The following is an 18,710-nucleotide window of genomic DNA, read 5'->3' on the forward strand; positions in this document are numbered from 1 at the left end:
CAGGTGAGGGCCCCGGGGAGAGACCGGGGGTCTGGCGGCCTTTGCGGGTGCCCAGGGCGGGCTCGGAGCCACGCTGGGAGTCCTGCTTGGAAACTGGGGAGCGAGGGAGCGGGGCTGGATTCCCAGCGGGACCTGCTGGCTGCGAGTCAGCCCCGAGCGCCACGGCCAGCGCTTTAGCTCCGCAGCCCGCCAAGGGTGGGGTTTGGCCCGCGAGGGGCGCTTGAAGTGGCCAGGCCAGAGAAATTCCTTCCATTTCCCCGCCGGCTGCGGGGAACGGGTTCCAGGAGCTCGGGATCCCCGCTGCCAGCAGACCCAGCCCGGAAGGACCGACCGGCAGTGTGCAGTGCAACCCCTTCGGGGGTCTGAGGGGAGCGTCCGAACCCGGGGAGGGTCCCATGCACTCAGGCGCGCCATTGGGGTTTGGCCTCGGTCCGTGTCCCCCAGGCGTGTATTCTGCCGCAACCCATTCTCTCCTGACAGTGGCTTTATTGGGGAGAGCGGCACTTCCAGAGTATGGTCCTTATTGAGGGCAGGGTGCAACTCCTTCCTTAACGTGGGCACGTTCGGGTTTTATGCCTGTTTTTCATAGATTTCTAGGTGGACGGAGGAGGAAAGCTGCAGAGGTGATTTGAGTGATTTTGAATTTGAGTTGGGGCTAGTATTATGGGCATGTTGGGAAAACGCAGGCCAGGCTATCTATGGTAGGTAGATGCTAAACAAGTATACCCAAAGGGTGTGGATGGGCCTGGACTGAGGCTCTGTGGGGCCCCAAGGCTTGATACTAGATCTACTCCAAGTGAACATGTAGATCAGTGACTGGGATACTACTTAAAAAGGAAGCCAGCTGACTCTAGTGACCCAGAGATGGGAGGAATGACAACTGTACAGTTCGATAAAATCAAGACTCTAGACGATGTCTGGGCAGAAGGATGGGCCAAGACCAACAAGATGAATGTGGCTGATGAGAATTGTTGAGGCCAGTACTGGAGGTAAGAAAATCAGCTCAGGGGTTCAAACCCTGTGAGGCCCACCAACTCAGGCCCCAGCTGCCCACCTGCTCATGGGTGGGGACTGTCAGACTTTCTGTGCCATCAGAGGCCTTTCTGCTGTACAGGTCCAAGAAGGGGTAGGAGGTCCCCCTCGCTTTGCCATTTCTAGAAGTGCGACCTTCGGCAAATTTCTGAATATTTCCTGGTCTTAGTTACCTCATAGATGAAATGTGTAGAATAATATAAACCTGGGTTGGGGTTGTGGCTCAGCGGTAGAGCACTCGCCTGGCACGTTCGAGGTGCTGGGTTCGATCCTCAGCACCACATAAAAGTAAATAAATAAAGGTTAAAAAAAAAGAATAATATAAACCCTTCCTCATGACGTTGTAAAGCTGAAATGAGAAAATGCATAAAGTGCTTAGTAATTTATCTAGCACATGCTACCCAACAAATATTAGCTGCTGTTGTAATTTTTAATAGTAGTATGTTTATTTCCAGGTGGGGGCATTGGACAATGCAGAACTGGTGCCCATGAGGCCACCAGTTGCAAAAGGTCTTGTTCTCTGTGTCATGTTGCAAGGGGGGAGTTAGGTTAAGAAAAGACTCAAGGGGCTGGGGTAGAGCGCTCGCCTCATACATGCGAGCCTTGGGTTCGATCCTCAGCATCGCATAGATAAATAAAATAAAGATATTGTGTTCAACTACAACTAAAAAATACTTGATAGAAAGAACTAGAAGGATGTTTCCAGTGGATTCATGCAGAAGTGGACCTGGAATCCAGGGCTGGAGGCTCTTCATTCAAAATGAGGAAGAACTAGTCTGTCGAGTCTACTCCAGAATGCAAGGAATAGACCCTTCGATGGCACTGTCTCCCCACCTTGCTGACCTGTCTTCCAACCCAGCTCTCATACTGGCTTGTGTGGGCCTCCCTTCCCCCATTACACCAACACTGAGCACCTGCTGGTGCTGAGCATGATTGAGACAGAAGGCTGCAGTGTCGAGACAGACAACATGAGCAAATGAACATTAGTCTCATGGAGAGGGTGAAACAGGTTAGTGTGGGGCATGAGACTCTTTTGAGGAGGTGAGATGGGAATGGAGACCTGATTAATGGGTTGGTGCCAAGTAGCCAGACATGGGAAAGTGACTTTCTGGGGGAAGAGGAGCAGGAACTGGCTACTGAAGTTTGGCCTGATGTGCTACTCCTTTGGGGAGGGAACACTTTCTCCTCCTTCCAGTCCACTCATGCCTGGGCTTCCCCTCTGCATGGGGTTGATTGTAACCACCTTGGTTTACTCCCTCAGTTTGAACTCCCAGGGCCCTGGATCTTAGTTTGCTTCTTCTTGGTTCATGGCACACTGCCTGCTTTACAGTAGGTTCTCAGTAACTGCTCGAGCTGTGACTGTCGAAGATGGAATTTTGATCTGGGGCAGAAGATGTGATCGGATACCTGTTCTGCGATGTTGAGATTCCTCCCTCTTTCTGGCACTGGCTAGGTGCTGGCTCTGGCCCTGTTCTTAGAGGTGGGGAGGACCTTCAGGTGGTAGTAGTTTATGTTTGGCTACTACTACTCTTCCTGCCCAGCTGGGGAGGTTGGGGAACCTACAGACCTATTTCTGGGGTTTGGGTGTGTGACCCTGTCATCCTGGGAAGCAGGCAGCACATAGGCTGGGGCAGATGTGAAGCCTTGTTTGCTTTCTGTGCGGGAAGTGCTCTCGCTGCTCCAGTCTGCCCTCCCTTCCCTCCTCCTCTTCTGTACCCTTCACTTCCTGCTGCTGTTACACCCACAGGCACATGAGGGGTGCTGGTAGCTTTATAAGGGAGGGCCTGAGTACCATGTGCTGGAGGAGCTTCCCTTAGCCTGTGAACCTGGGGCAGAGGTCATGAGCACAAGGAAGCCCATGATCCTTCTTCCTCCCTGCTCCTTCATCTCCCATTATGGGAACATAGACTTCTCTTTTTCCAGATCTCATTTCAACTCAAAGCATAATTCAGCAGCCAGTGCCTTGGCTGGTCCTGCCCTGACTCTGTGACCCGTGAAGAGAAAGCGCTGAGCAAGGGTGGGAGAAGAGAAGGGGAGGTGCAGGGTGAGGGTGCCCTGGCTGAGGGTGTCTTTGGCACCAGTGGGGTTAGGGGGAGAACTCAGGAGGCTGGAGGGTGGCATACATATTTGGCTTAAGGAAGGAGAGACCGACTGCCCAGAGGTGGCTTGGAATAGGAACCAGGGTTGGGGTTAGCTTTTGTGTATCCTTGTTTAATTTCTCCTCATAATGATACGTAGCACATGTGTATCCGTAACTTTCCAAGTCCCTTAAACATATTAACTCATTTTAAGCCTGATGCCCTGATTGTTAATTTTAGAGAGGTAATTTCAGGTTGTCATTGTTATTGGTGGGAAATGTGTAGCAAAGTTTTTTTTTTTATTATTTAAAAAAATTTTTTTTTTTGCAGTGCTAGGGATGGAACCCAGGGCTTCATGCATGCCATGCAGAAGTGCTCTACCACTAAGCCCAAGAGATTATGTAATTCTCCTCGGGCAGCAAGTGGAGAGCCAAGATTTGAACCCAGTCTGGGATACAGCATCTGAATTCTTTGTTTTTTTTTTTTTGTTGTTGTTGTTTTTTGGTACTGGGGGTTGAACTCAGGGATACTTGACCACTGAGCCACATCCCCAGCTCTATTTTGTATTTTACTTAGAGACAGGGTCTCACTGAGTTGCTTAGTGCCTTGCCATTGCTGAGGCTGGCAATGATCCTCCTGCCTCAGCCTCCCGAGCCGCTGGGATTATAGGTGCATGCCACTGTGCCCAGCTAGCATCTGGACTCTTAACCACTCTACCCTAAGTTGGCCTTCCTGTTTGGGGGCTGGAGTCCCATCTCCTGAGAGTGCCACAGTATGTGGAAAGCTGGGCTGCCTGAGGTGGGGCATTAGACCTTGCCCTTGGGAGGCTTCCAGGGCTGGGCTAGAATCCCTTAAGGAAAGAGGGAAATCTGCGTTGTCCTCACAAACAGCTCCTTTCTCTCTGCCTACCAGGTGCTCTTCTTCGCAACCCAGGAGGGGGGTAGTGCCTGAGGGGCTCAGTGGGCCTGTGGATCTCTGGCTCTGAGATGCCTCAGTGATTTCTGTAGCTCTTGGCCACCCCCACACCACCCTCCTAGAGTTAATTGCCTGGGTGTGGGCTGTCAGGCTACCAGCCTAGGGAGGTCCTGGGCTGGGTCATTCCCCCTCCTGTGTTGCCTGACTGTGTTGATCCAGGGGACGTCTCTGCTGGCTGGTTTGTCTTTGCTCATACTGACTCTCCCTTCATAGGCCTCTACCATGGACAGAGGCTGGCCCCAGCCCCTCCCTGGTAGCCTGGCTCCTTCTGCCAGGCCCTGAAGGCCAAGGAGATGGTGTGAGTGCTACCTGTCCATCCAGAATGGTAAGTGCCTGTTGTTGTCCTTTGTGCACCCCTGAGACCTAGAGCAGGTGGGGTTGGGGGGCAGAGGTGGTTGTGGAGCTGCCCCAAAACAGATGTGGTTTGGGGACTGGAGGGGGAAGCCCTGTAGAGGTAACAGGCGAGGCGCTGCTCAGCATGGGAAGATCTGATTTCCTCAGAGTTGGGGGTGATGTGGGGGTGGGGTTGGGGAAGCCTTATTTTCTTAACAGATGGGCTGGAGGCTCTGGGCCCAGGTGACATGGGCTGGTGAGGCAGGATGAACCTGGTTCCAGGAAGCTGAGGCAGCAGCTCAGGACTGGAGTCTGGGGGTGAGTGTAAACATTGTGGTGGGTGCTGACCTTTATCCAGGTTAAAGACTGTATCAGGAGAGTACCTGAAAGGAAGTCCTGGATCACTTCTTCCTCCCCAAAAGGGAGGTGACCACCCCTTGTCACCATGGCAGACCCATAGGTCCTGTGGAGTCTGTGTATGGAGAAGTAGCCTCTATGAATGAGGAGGAAGGGACAGACCCTCCACTGTTCATCTAATATCATTGAGAAGGAAAATCCTGACTTGTGGCCATGGCCAAGGGGTTTCTTGGCCATCTAACTCACCCCCTGCTTCTATTACCCAGGGGAAAAACGACTTCCTAAGGTTCTGTGATGAGGATATGGAAAGCCAAGCCTAGAGGGCTGTCTGTGATGGTGGAGGACAACCTTCCTTGTCTGAGGGTACTTCCAGAGAAGGCCCAAGCTGGTTTGTAGGTATTTTAGTCAGCTTTTCTGCTGCTTGAGTAAAAGACCTGATCAGAACAATTGTACAGAAAAAAGAGTTTATTTAAGTGCTCCTAGTTTCAGAGGTCTCTGTCCATAGACAGTAGTCTCCATTTCTTGGGGTTCAAGGTAAGGCTGAACATCATGGCAGGAGAGTGTGACAGAGGAAAGTGGCTCACATGATCATCAGGAAGCAGAGAGAGACTCCACTCACCAGATACAAATATATACCCCAAAGTCATGCCCCCAATGACCCGCCTCCTCCAGCCACACCCTAACCACCTTCAATTAGAACTCAGTTAATCCCCACTAGGGGATTAATTCACTGATTGGATTAAAGTCTCATAACCAATTGCTGTTCCTCTAAACTTTCTTGCATTGTCTCACAATGAGCTTTTGGGGGACACCTCACATCCAAACTATAATAGTGGGTAAGGGGATGGGATTTCCACCAGGCCCTTCCCTGGGGACCTGAGGTACTAGAAGGGGCACTGGGCACTGTAGAACAGGTTATTATGTCTGAGGGAGTTGGATGTAGGTCCTTGGACTCCCCCCTTCCATGGGGCAAAGAGTCATCTCTGAGCAATAGCCTCCTCAGTGTTGGGTGAACTCAGATGAAGCAGGAGCTGGTCCAGCTCTCCCCCTGGCATCTACCCATTGCACCGTTGCCTTGTGCAAAGCTGGTGTTCAGGGTGAAGAGAGTCCCAGAGAAGTGGCTGTGATGAGAGGACAGGGCGAGTCTGGGTGGAAGGAGGGGACACCCTGGGAAGCAGGGCTTCTGGTGCTGGGAGCTGGGCTGAGTATGCACCTGGCTTCCTGCTGGCAGCAGGCTCCGTGCCACCAACCTTGGGCTGGGAACAACACGGAGAGGAATTACTGTAAGTGGAAGGAGCAGGTGTCCCTGGTCAGCCAGAGATCTGGACTTGGGAAGCACGTGAGTCAGGATGACAGCACTGGCCAGTTGCCTCCCTCCACTCGGCTCCCACTGCTACCCCCAGCTCTGACCTGGCTTCCTGAGCAGCCCACCTTGCCTCTGGGTACACAGCAGCCCTGGTGGGCAGAATGTCTTGTGTTTACCCTGTTGTCTGGGTGATGGTGGTGATTGGGTGGAATTCCCATGCTGAATACGCTGCCAAGGCCACCCTGAGGGGCTGCCAACCAGGGCCCCATGAGTGCTAGAGCTGTTAGTCTTGTGACGTGGGCACCTGTCTGCCAGGCCTGGGCATAGGCCCAGGGTCACGCTCACTCTGGGGCTCCCGTCAGCTGACTATTTTGGGCTCTTGCTGACCTGGGCCAAAGTCAAGCCCTAGCCAAGAGGGCCCCGAGGCGGCTCCCCTCATCCCCAGAGGCCGGCTCTGGTTTCTGCTATATAAACAGAGGAGGACAAGCTGGCTTGGAGACAGTTCCACATCCAGAGCCCGCTCAGCCATTGCACAGCCTCAGTGGGGGAGGACAGGCTGCCCTGGCTACCACAGCTCTCCCCGCAGGCCTCCCTGTGGCTGCCCGCAGAGTCCCCACCATCCCTGGATTCTTCCTCTGTCGTTCAGGATCTCTGAGGGTCAAAGCAGATCCAGAAGAGAAAAACGGGTGAGTCTTGGGAATGGGGACACTGAGGCAGGGTAGCTCGGCAGTTTGGATTTTTTCCATTGTCACTGTCTTGCCAAACCCTTTGGCCTTGAGAAGAGGGAGAAGGGAGGAGGCACGGGTGGCTCACTGCCCCCAGGAGTGAGAGTGCAGCTTGGCCACAGTTGGGTGGTAGCAGTTGGATTTGGGTATACTCTGTGATTGGGAACTAAGAGTTGTGGAAACAGGTGACAGCGCTCTCTCCTTTTTCAGAGATTGTCCCCAGGGATTCAACTGTCTTCTTCAGTCCACCTGGCCTGGTTGAGGCACCAGTCTGCTCAGGCAGGAGAGAGAGGCTGGAGTGAGTGTGGTGACCAGCAGAGTACCTCAGGGAGGGTCTCTGAGCCCCCTGCTTGGGACTGAGTGGCTGGGTGGGGGCTGTGCTCCCTGCTGAACCTCACCAGGCTCATCCTCCTTGTCCATACCTCTTCCTAGCTGCTCTTGGTGCCTGAGAAGCAGGACTAGAGCGAGGCCTGGCAAGTCCCTGAACCAGCCTGCTGCAGACATGCTCCCTGGGCCCCGGGCCAGGGGCTTTGGCCCAGCACCGAATCAGCAGCAGCTCCTTACGTGGGAGGCTCTCATGTTCTCCCTCTCAGTTCTCAAAAAAATTCTTTTTCCCCTTTCTGAACGTGAGTCTCTAAACAAATCCAGAGGCTGTGACTAAAAATACTTTAACAATAGGAAAGTGCATCAGTCTTTCCGGTTGGAGCTTGTTATCAGAGGGTTTTTATTTTGGAATTTGAAGTTTTGCCCATGGAGGCTTGGGTGGAGACCTTGGGTTGGGGCAGGGAATTTGGTGGGTGTTGATAGTCTGCAGGGTTCTGGGAGACCCTCCAAGGGGTGAGATGCCAGGAGCTGAACAGACTGAGGCATAAAAAGGTTGGCAGTCTGAGGAGTGTCGGGGCATGGGGCAACCTTTCTCAGAGGAACTCTTGTCTATGCTTTCTAGCTCTGAATGGCTGTTTTTCCTAAAGTCTGACCTTATTTCTATGTGCTGTATGTTAAGGAGGTGGGGTAGAGAAATGACTGCTCTGAAGATAGCCTCTGTGGCCATACCCTGACTTCAGCTTTCACCAGAGCATTAATTGAGTACTTGCTGCATACAGAGCCTGGAATTTTCCCAGTACTGGGTAGAAATTCATCTGGGCACACTCTTATTTCCTTTCACTTAGCCGTGAGGGAGAGAAGTGGGGATGAGGTTACTGTTTATCTCTAACTGCTGACTGCCCAGTCTAGCTGAGGTCCTTGGTGTGTTCTGTCCTTCCCTGCCTTCCCTGCTAGTACTGGGATTCTGCTGCAGGTCCCTGGAGTCCAGGACCCTGACAGCACTCCGTTTCAATGTTGAGAATCTCCCTTGCATTATTAGTGAATTCACTTCTCCTGCTACCGTGACTTACCATGTTTTCTGCACTGGGCAGATGAGGAAAGAGTCTTGGAGGTGGCAAGGGATTGACCTTAGGTCACACAACAGGCTTGCTAGCCTCTGGTATAAGATACTTCTGATAGCTCTTTCACCTTTTGCCCCTGACAAGAGCCGTTGTGTGTGGAGGGAGTAGTGGCTAACCTGCCTGCATCCTTGGGAGCCTGTTTTGTGGGGAGGTGACCACATGTGTGGGCATGGCAGGGCTTGGGAGAGGGCCAGGAGATCAGAGCCAGAGGTCTCGGCCTGACCCTTCACCTCCAGTTCCCATAGCTGCCCATGGGAAGCCCCTGAGGTAGCTCTCAGCTCTTCCCTGCCCACAGCACAAATCTCCCTGCCCACTGCCAGAGCAGGAAGAGGAAGTGGCCAGGTCAGGGCTGGCAATGGGCCCTGGGGCTGAGGAGGGGAAGCTCCCGGGGCTACTTCTTTGGTGGGAGGAAGCAAAGCTCACTCCCTCTGCCCACCCCACAGGAGGGGCGTGGAGGCCCATGGGTGGAGATGTTCTTGGTGAAAGTGGGGCAAGTTCCTGCCCCCTGCTCAGCAGGGCTGGGCCCCAGCTAAATTTGGGTGGGGGCAGCGTGGGAAAGTACTGTACAGTTCTACTTCCTCCATTCCCTGCTTACTCAATGCCATGCCCACCCTCTGGGCTGAGGAGCCGTGGTGGACACTGACCTGCCCTGACTGCTTACTGCTGAGGGTGCATCACACTCCTCCTGCCAAGGTGGGGAGTTGGTGTGCTGTCCTCATGTTGTGCACACACTGGTGGGGGCAGGGTGGGTCTGAGCACGTAAGTCTCTGGACCCCAAACATGCTGACCCCTCTCTGATACCACACATTGCGGCACCTCCTAACCCTAGTTGTGCTCCAAGTATCTGTTGATAGACCAAATGTATAATGGGAAACCAGTCACTCTCATTTCAGAAACACACGCTTGAATGAATTTGTGCTTAGTAAATTCCAGCTGCATCTGCATCCATTTAAATAAATGTGTCTCTCCCATTTAGATGTGGCTATTTTTTTTTTAAATATTCTTAGTTGTAAGTGGACACAATACCTTTATTTTATTTATTTATGTGGTGCTGAGGATCGACCCAGTGCCTCATATATGCGAGGCAATTGCTCTACCACTGAGCTACAACCCCAGCCCAAGTGTGGCTATTTTTTTTAAATAAGCTTTTTACATGTGGGGGGCATATTTTATACATTCAGAAAAGTGTACATGTTATAAATGTAAAATTTTGAGTTATAATTTGGTGACCTTTCCAGAGTGAACCCATTAGATAATCATCCTCCAGATCAGGAACTAGAGTGCTTTCAGATCCACCAAAGTCCCTCTCATAGGCCACGTGTGTACACCTGGTTTTTGTAGTGTGCTTGCAAGAATCAAGGCCTATGGGGCCAGAAGCCACAGCCTCTGGAGTTCAGAGTCAAGGCAATAGGTCAGCAAAAAACTGGGAGTTAAAGGACCTCAGTTTGAACCTGTCCCTGAGCTTCTGTTTCCTTATTTATAAAATGCAGACTATAATTACAAACCTGGAAGGGCTGGGGACAGTGTTCAGCGGAAGAATCCGTGCAAATCATCCTAGCCCAAGGTCTGACCTTGGCGGTAACCCCCTCTTGCTGCCCACCTTCTCCTCACCCCAGTAAGAAAGTGTTTATTATTAAGGGATGGGCTGGTCTAGGAGGGTGGCAGGAGCATCAAGAGAACTCAAGTGGAGGGAAGAAGAGGAGCAGTGTGGCCTGTGGCTGAAAGAGGACATGCAGAAGTAGGGGTGAGAATGATTAGCTTGAGGACCTTATGTGGGGCCAAGGTAGTGAGGCCGATTGGTAGGTTGGGCCATGGCCTGACTGGGTGGGGCTGGCTCTTGTTTCCAATAGGACTTCTCTCTCTGCCCTTCCTATGTGACACTGTCTGGGCTTACCTTCATTCCTAGTCTCTAGTTTTAGATACCTTTCCCATCATTACCTGTCCCCCGACCCCTACCCCAGTGAGCCGTCATTCTGATAACTTGGGTATCGCTGAGGGTTTCTGTTCAGTCTGGAATCAGCTTTAGGTCTCCTAATTTGCATCCTTTGTCTTTCCCTGGAATTCCACATTATCTGGGGCCCCAAGCTAACTCCTGAGGGCCTCTGACCAGCAGAAATGAAGCTAGGGAACTCCAAGCCCTTTTCACCTTTCTCTCCTCTTGTTAGGTTAGGTGCTCCACACTGGTACCCCATGGGTGACCTGTTTTCACAGATGGACTCCACTTTTTTCTCATTATAGTACTTATTTTAGGAGTGTGATATGTTTGGAGCCCCTTGTCAGCATCCCCTGCTTCCAAAAGCATGGCCAGGTAGCAGCTGCAGTTCCTCACCCTCTTCTGCCTTCAGGGTATCAAGACTGCAACCTCCGCAACCTGCAGCAGCCTGGGGAGGTGGACCAGGGCTGCAAACGCGGGTCTGCAGATGAGAGGCGAAGATGCTCAGAGTTAGACTAGTCCCTGAAGAACTCCTTACCACACTTGGGTTCCATGGGGCTTATGTGTGGTCTGCCCCAAAGAATGGTCTCTGCCACTTACTACAAAGGCAAAATGGTGGGGAGGGAGGAGTGTGCTGGAGCTGAAGATGAGCTTAACCCTTAAGACTGAGCTGATAATATACCTGTTTTTGCTGGATGGAGGGAAGAATGTTGACTTGGCTGATTTTGCTGACACATTAAAATTGGTTTTTATTTTCTGAGGAAGACTGTTGGGATGGAGGGAGGCATCCTGACCTGGGTGGGAGGCGAGGTGTGAAGCCAGATGTGGCACAGCTGGGGCTGTTTTCACCAGCACAGACTTGCTCTGGAGCAAAGATGCCTCCCCTTTTGGAACCTAATCTGTAAACTGGGGGCTTGAATTATAGTAGTGGTTTCCAACCCTTTTAAAAACTGTATTATTTTTAAATTTTACCTTTATTTTCCACAAAAGGATTCCTCAAGAATCCAAGTGAGATCTTGCACAAAAGCCCAAGAAAAGCTGGGGGTGGTGGCACATGCCTGTGATCCCAGCAGCTCAGGAGGCTGAGGCAGGTGGATCACAAGTTCAAAGCCAGCCTCAACAAAAGCAAGGCACTAAGCAACTCAGAAATAAAATACAAAATAGGGCTGGGGATATGGTTTAGTGACCGAGTGCCCCTGAGTTCAATACCTTAACACACCCGCAGCCAAAAAAAAAGCCCAAGAGAAAGAAAAACAAAACTTTGGCTGAGGTGGGGTGGGGTCCCTGGTGGTTTCATTTGGCACCATCCTACCCACATTTCACCTTCACACTGGTGGCCTTGAAGGTCTTTGGAAGATGGTTTGGGAAAACCCAGAGTTCTCTGTGGCTTCTTCCAAGTTGAGATTGTATGCTGACTTGGGGAGGTTCTGGCAGGTTCTGGCCAGATCCCTGGATGAAATTAGTATCAAATGAAGTCTGCTCCATCTGTGGTGGACAGTAAGAATTTAGAAAGAGGAAACACTTTAAGAGTGGTTTTCTTTTTCTTCCTTTTTTTTTTTTTTTTTTTTTTTTTAGTACTAGGGATGGAGCTAGGGATTTTCATGCTACGCAGGTGCTCAGCTACTGAGTTTTAATTTTTTTGTGGTACCTAGGGGCACTTACTACTTTACCTCACCTTTTAAAAATTTTTTTTGTGATAGGGTCTCACTGAACCTTATTACTTACTTACTAAATTGCCAAAGCTGGCTTTGAACTCCTGAACCTCCTGTCTCAGTCTCCCAGCCCAAGAGTGGTTTTCTTAGTGGATGTGGGCCAGAAGGTCATTGGGTGCACCCGGTCGGTCTGCTGCACCAGTGAGGTGCTGTGGGCTGTAGCTGAAATGAGATTCCATGGATGTTCCAAGAGAATTTAAGGGAAAAAAGAAATATTGTACATGGGGCATCAGGAGCAGAGACAGGGTGGTGAGCAGGTGGTGCTGAGATGATAAACTGTCTGGAATGGAGGAAGTTTGAGGTGCTGTTGGAATTTTGAGTGGACAGAAGTGGGGACTGGAGACAGATGGGATTGGAGGTGAGAATGGGAATGAGTAGTCCAGGGTGTTCAGGGGCAGAAGAGGTGTCATAGGGTGACCAGAGGAGATGAAGATGGGGTCAATGGAAGCAGGAGGTCTTGCTGGTGAGGACTTACAGTAGAGAAGGGGAATGGGTGTGGGTCCCAGTGAGGTGGGGGCTCTAGTCCTCTTGCCAGTGTTAACCAATCTTCCTTCCCCTCTTTTTTTTTAAATTATTTTTTAGTTGTAGTTGGACACATACCTTTATTTATTCATTTTTATGTGGTGCTGAGGATTGAACTCAGGGCCCCGCACGTGCTAGATGAGCTCTACTGCTGAGCCACAACCCCAGCCCTTCTTTCCCCTCTTAACTTGACATGGGGGTGGTGCCCTAAGCTTGGGGCAGGATGGGGATGGAGGGGTAAGAGCTGGACTAGGGAAGGCCTCCAGATGGCCACAGCCTGGCCTGGGCCCTGATACAGTTCTGACAGGCCCTTCCCTACTCTACTCCCTGGGCAGGTGGTTACTGGTCAGAGCTGCTCTCTCCACCAGTGCTGGAGGTGGGGTGGGAGGACAGGTGCTCCCTGATCACGGAGAGAGCTGGCATTGGTAGATGTGAAAAGATAGCCTGGAGATTCAGACCTTGGCCTTGGGGTTCCACCCCAGTATGCCACCACCTTGCTGTGTGACCTTGAGCAAGTGCCATTATTTCTCTGAGTCTGTTTATTTATAAAATGGGGAAGAGTTGGCATAAGTTTGGAAAGATTTCTCAGGCTCCACCCGGTTCTGAAATTCGGTAATTTCCCAACCTGGGTGCATTCACCCTGTAAAGGGAGGACTGGTGAGAAACCAAGTTCAGCTGTGGAGCACAGCCCATTGGCAGAGCTTGGGCATGGCCAACCCCTACCCTAGGGAAGGGATTTTGCTGGTGAGATTGCCGGAGAGAATTAGCAGGGCTCTTAACTATAGTCCCTGGGGCAACAACTCAGCCTGGAACACTGCTGGGGAAGACGCTATGTCTGGAGCTGAGATGGGGGCTTAGTTTCCCCAGTAGGTGTCCCGAGGCTGCCCTGGCCTCCCAGCAGCAGCAGAGGGCGACACCCCAGTCCTGTGCGAAGGGTTGGGAGGGTGCAAAGGCGGGGCGGGACCGGGGTAGCCGGAGGGACCCAGCGCAGCCGGAGGGTGAGGAAGGAGATCCTGGTCCGGGGAAATCCTACTGCCGTGTCTCTAGAGCGCCCTCTCCTCTGGCTCAGACTCTCCCGGCTCGTTATTTTGGACCTGGGGCCCCGAGACTGGGTCCTAGGTCCGGAGACGGGGAGCCCGGTGGGTTTGGAAGTTGCTATTTTTAACCTGCGCCGCGGATTGGGGAGACTATTTATAGATCAAACAATCCGCGCTCCCTGCGTCAATGGAACCCCGCGTGCGTCACGCGCGCAGACATTCCAGGCCCCCCCTCCTCGCCCCGCCCCCTTGGGCTCCCCGTCCCTGCGCCTCCCCCTGGCCGCCAAGTGCCGGAACCGCGCCGCCCCCCGCGCCCTTGTATGGCCAAAGCTCGCCGGGGCCGCGTGCGTCAGTGGCGCCCCCGCCCCTCCCCGTGCGTCACGGAGCGTTTAAGAGGAGGGTCCGGCTCGTTCGGGGAGCCCCAGTGTCGGAGGCTGTGAAAGTTGGGGGAGTGCGTGAGACCAACCAAGGAGCGCACGCGGGACCAGGCTGCGACTTGGGGCGCTGGTCCCGGGCAGGGGGAACAGGAGCCGTCCGGGTAGGTACCCCGGTGGGGAGTATGCATCTGGTTTTAGGGGTGGTGCATGAAGGCGATGGGTGTACACGCGGGCAGAAAGGTTGTTGTAGGGTCGGTTTGCAGGAGGGGGTGTACACGCGGGCAGAAAGGTTGTTGTAGGGTCGGTTTGCAGGAGGGCGGATGTGTAGTGCAGCTCTGGTGTTGAGGGGTAGTGGCTGGAGCGGGGTAAAGACCCAAACTTGAGTGGAATCTACTACTGGAGTGGGGTTGAGGGTGGGGGCGGGGTGAAGTATCTGCAAGGTGGAAGCCGCAGGGGTTGGGGTTGGCGCCGGGAGTGGGGATTTGTCCAGCAAGCAGCTGGCCTTAGTTCAGTCTCCCAGGTTGCCCAAGGAGGCACATGGTGTTCTGGATTCGGGTGCTGATGGGGGTCTTATTAAAGCGGGGGAGAAGATACACAGTAGCGCTTCATGTTTCTGGGACCCATCTGACACCAACTGGAATTGGATTTCCCAAAGGGTTTTCTCCTCAGTCTCCTCGTGCCCCGTTTTTGTTCTTTTTCTTTTCAACCACTTCCAGAATCTGTAGCTTAGTTTGCAGGGTTGGTCACCCCAAACTTTCTGCCTGAATTATATCAGGAGACCTCTGGATTACTGAAGGAAATGGCTAGGTTGGTGGTTGAACTGTGCACGAGTGCTTGCTGTTGCTGGGATAAATTTTCTTTGGGTCAGGGTATATGGAAGCACAGGGAAGATTGTTTTAACTGTGCTTTGAATGGTGTGTTTGTGTGTGTGTGTTTGTATATGGGGGGGTGATGGGTGTGTGGAAACACTTGTCCTTGGGAATCTGCATATAAATTAAGTTGCTAATGTTGGAGTCTTAGTGTGGCATTACCTAGAGGATACCCTCCCCCATTCTGGCTCCACTTGCTGGTCACCTCTGCCCCTTCCGGCAGTGGTCTCTGTTGGATCTTGCAGGTAGGGTGCAGCCTGAGGCTTGTTCAGCATAACAGGTGCAAACCACATTGTTGCCAGGACCTGCCTGAAGCGGATTCTCCCACTCCCTCCTCCAACCCCGCCTCTTCCTTCTCCCTGTGGACTGCTCACCCCCCTTCACCTCCTATGAGCCTAGATGTAGGTTCATATCTTGTGTTGTTCAGTACCTGCTTGGTGGAAGGGTTAGGTTGTTGTGGGGGTTGATCCGGATGTGGGCTGTCCAAGTGGAGAAACAGGATTTGAATGAGGCTGGAACAAATGCCCAGTCCTGTGTGGCTGCTACCTTTCTTCCTCCACCCACAACCCATCCCTGCCTGGGCTATCCTAGTGTGGACGGACGTGGCCATCCTTATGTCCCCCCAGGTAGTATATGAGATGGGGCTGGAGCTTCAAGGGCCTCTGTTGTCTGGGTTGGTTGTATGAATGTCTGGCCAGGGATGGAGCTGCCCTGTTTCGGGACCCTGTGGATTGGAGAAGGGCTGGAACCAGAGGACTTTCTGGGCTCTTTTCCAGGAAGTGGTAACAACCTTTGCCCCATCAGTGTACCCCTTGAACGTGGTACTCTGTGCTCCAGCTGGGTTTCTTATTCAGCTTGCCTCCCTGTCTGGGGAGGACAGAATTGTGATCCCAGAAATGGAAGTGGGAAGGGAGACTGGAGACTGTTCTGGAGTCTCCTCTGCATGATTTTGGAGCAGTCCGCAAACTTAAGGATCTCCCCTTAGTGACATTGTCTGTGTTCATCTGTGCCTCAGGATTGGGGGGGGGGGTGTATAATCCCCTTTGCCTGAGCCTCTGGATGCTTCAGGGCAGACACTGCTTAGGTGGAAGGACCCAGGCAGGGGAAGATCACCTTCCATCCACCCACCAAGGGGTGGGTTCGTCCGTCGGTCGGTCCGTCCATCCTTCCTTCCTTCCTTCCTTCCTTCCTTCCTTCCTTCCTTCCTTCCTTCCTTCCTTNTCCTTCCTTCCTTCCTTCCTTCCCTCCCTCCCTCCCTCCCCTTGTGCTGGGGATTGAACCCAGGTCATTGTGCTTGCAAGGCAAGCACTCTATTATCTGAGCTATATCCCTAGCCCTCCTTTCTTTATAGCCACCTTAAGTCTTCTGCTGGACTTTGAGAGTTCTCTTGTACAAGTAACTGTGGGTAGCAGACAAATTCCTCTTAGGGACTGTCCATTCTCCTGGATATCTAGAGGGCCATTCTCTGGCCCCACCTCAGCTTCCCTTTAGCATAGGCCTTTAAAGGTCTGGAGCCTGGTTACCTGAACCCCGGGGGAGCTGAAAATAGTGAGGAGGCCTGGACTCCCTTTTTATTTGTTTCTGGAAGCATCTAGGAGGTTTGGAGTGGGTGCCCAGCCTCAGATAGCAGATCTGGGATATGTGTTGGATTTGCTGCCTTTGCTCAATATGCCGGTTGGGGGTGGGGATGAGGGACAGGCTTGGATGTTGCCGCTTAGATCACCTTAGACAGCTGGGCTGTCAGTCTTAGTGCCTCTTCCATTTCCAGGATGTCCATCTCCCCAGGCACTCTGCTGGAAGGGAGAAGGGGTATCCAGTGGCTGGGGTGTGCCTGGGAATATTCCCAGGAAGTGCCTGGTTGGAGAAAAAAGTCAATCTGCTCCTGGGGGCTGGGTTGAGGCTCTGCAGGTTGCCTCTCCCACCCGTCCTCTCCCACCCACGCCTTCCCTGGGAGGGGAGGGGCAGGGGCTGGAGGAACACAGCTTCCCCCTGTTCCAGCAGAGAAGTGCTGGCTGGATGCCTTCCCAAGGGTTCCCAGGCCGACTGGGGTGTGGCTGGCCTTCCGACTGAGCCCACTCAGGCTGGGCTACTGCCCAGTGGCTTTGTGGCACATGGATTGAGATAGTGCTTTGGTCAGGGGTCAGGATTCCTGAGTTCTTGGTGCACTGTGGCCCTGGTGCCTCTCCTGTCTCTAGGCTTACCACCTGGCTGTCCTGGGCCTATTCTTTCAGAGCAGCTTCCACGTTCCTCTGACTTATCCCCTCCTCTCCTTTCTGTCTTCTCCCTCTCTAGAGTAATGCCCTGTATCCAAGCCCAACATGGGACACCAGCACCAAGTCCAGGACCCCGTGACCACCTGGCAAGTGACGCCCTGACCCCTGAACTCAGCAAGCCCACCATGGACCTGGCCAGCCCTGAGGCGGCCCCTGCTGCCCCCACTGCCCTGCCCAGCTTCAGCACCTTCATGGATGGCTACACGGGAGAGTTTGATACCTTCCTCTACCAGCTGCCCGGGACAGCCCAGCCGTGCTCCTCGGCTTCCTCCTCCGCCTCCTCCACATCCTCCTCCTCGGCCACCTCCCCTGCCTCTGCTTCTTTCAAATTTGAAGACTTCCAGGTGTACGGCTGCTACCCTGGCACCCTGAGTGGTCCACTGGATGAGACCTTATCCTCCAGTGGCTCTGACTACTATGGCAGCCCCTGCTCTGCCCCATCGCCGTCCACACCCAGCTTCCAACCACCCCAGCTCTCTCCCTGGGATGGCTCATTTGGCCACTTCTCCCCCAGCCAGACTTACGAAGGCCTGAGGGCATGGACAGAGCAGCTGCCCAAGGCTTCTGGGCCCCCGCAACCACCAACTTTCTTCTCTTTCAGTCCTCCCCCTGGTCCTAGCCCCAGTCTGGCCCAAAGCTCCCTGAAGTTACTCCCCTCACAGGCTGCCCACCAGCTGGGGGAGGGAGAGAGCTATTCCATGCCAGTGACTTTCCCAAGCCTGGCGCCCACTTCCCCACACCTGGACGGCCCAGGAATGCTGGATGTGCCTGTGACCTCAGCCAAGGCCCGGAGCGGGGCTCCAGGTGGAAATGAGGGCCGCTGTGCTGTGTGTGGGGACAATGCTTCATGTCAGCATTATGGTGTACGCACCTGTGAAGGCTGCAAGGGCTTCTTTAAGGTATGCTACTCTGGGCACGGTGTCTGTGGGGAGTGAGTATGGGCCCGTCTCTCATCCCACTGGGGTCTGTGGTAGGCTCCCTTGGTTTCTCCTCCCAGCTAGTCTTGTCCCATTGAAAGGGGGCAAGCCTGCCAGATAGGCCACTTTCCTGGGGACCCACAGATGCAGGTGCTGGAATCTTTCATTCACCAGGGCACAGAGGGGCCTATGGGATGGCAGAGAGCTGGAACAAGAGGTGTGAGGTGGGCAAAGGGCACTGACTACAGAGTGTTCGGGGAGGGGAAGTTCTAGTGGCCAGCCTCTGGTTCTTCCCTGCACCGCTTCCCCACCCAGGTCCTGCTGGGAAGGGGAGCCTCGGGCACTCGTGTTCCCTGGCATGAGATGAAAGCATCTAGGCAGAGAGTTGGGTTCTTGAGGGCTGGGGGTGCACTTGGGAACAGGCTGCATGTTTGTCCCAGAACTGGGTGCCTGTTTAGCTTCCCGTCCCCACCCCCAACTCCTTGGCCCTCTCCTGTCTGCCCCATGGAATGGGTAGATGGACACAGGCATGTTAAAAAGTACAGGTGTCTGGAGTGCTGGGAGCCCCTCGCTCCTAGTCCTGGGCCCTAGGGTCTTCCTCTTGAGGCAGAAACTACCCCCAGCGACTCCAGGACTTCTCTCCCCTCCCTGCCCCTCCGTCTCTCCCTCCCTTGCCACCCAAATGTTAGAAAAATAGCTAGGAACAGAGAGTGCTTTTGTCTGCGTCGGCAGCAGGATCTGGACGGTCCCCTCCCCTGTCCTTCCCCTCTCCACCCCACACTCTGACAGCTTGTTCCGTGTTGCCCCCCCCCCCCCCCC

At 53.4% G+C, this 18,710-nt stretch overlaps 2 protein-coding genes across 13 annotated transcripts in view; both read left to right on the forward strand.

Annotated features, from left to right (window-relative positions):
• Tamalin (trafficking regulator and scaffold protein tamalin) overlaps window positions 1-10,703 on the forward strand; it is a 39,118-nt gene extending 28,415 nt beyond the window's left edge. The window contains exon 9 of the mRNA XM_015493467.1: window positions 10,597-10,703. Within this exon, the coding sequence (XP_015348953.1) occupies window positions 10,597-10,703 (107 nt within the window). The remainder of the gene's footprint in view (window positions 1-10,596) is intronic.
• The window catches only part of Nr4a1 (nuclear receptor subfamily 4 group A member 1), a 22,470-nt gene continuing 3,768 nt past the window's right edge, over window positions 9-18,710 (forward strand). For 2 of the 12 annotated variants that reach the window (XM_048802757.1, XM_015493385.2), the window contains exons 1-2: window positions 13,839-13,993; window positions 16,994-17,873. In XM_048802757.1, the coding sequence (XP_048658714.1) occupies window positions 16,998-17,873 (876 nt within the window). In that variant the 5' untranslated portion in view covers window positions 13,839-13,993; window positions 16,994-16,997. Of the gene's footprint in view, window positions 2,042-4,298; window positions 4,411-4,620; window positions 4,737-5,041; window positions 5,172-6,557; window positions 6,768-7,016; window positions 7,105-13,838; window positions 13,994-16,993; window positions 17,874-18,710 lie in introns of those variants that run through there. The other 10 variants (XM_048802767.1, XM_048802768.1, XM_048802761.1 and 7 more) reach the window with 10 other exon arrangements.

This window comes from Marmota marmota, unplaced genomic scaffold (assembly GCF_001458135.2).
Source record: "Marmota marmota marmota unplaced genomic scaffold, marMar, whole genome shotgun sequence".
Classification (NCBI taxonomy): domain Eukaryota; kingdom Metazoa; phylum Chordata; class Mammalia; order Rodentia; family Sciuridae; genus Marmota; species Marmota marmota.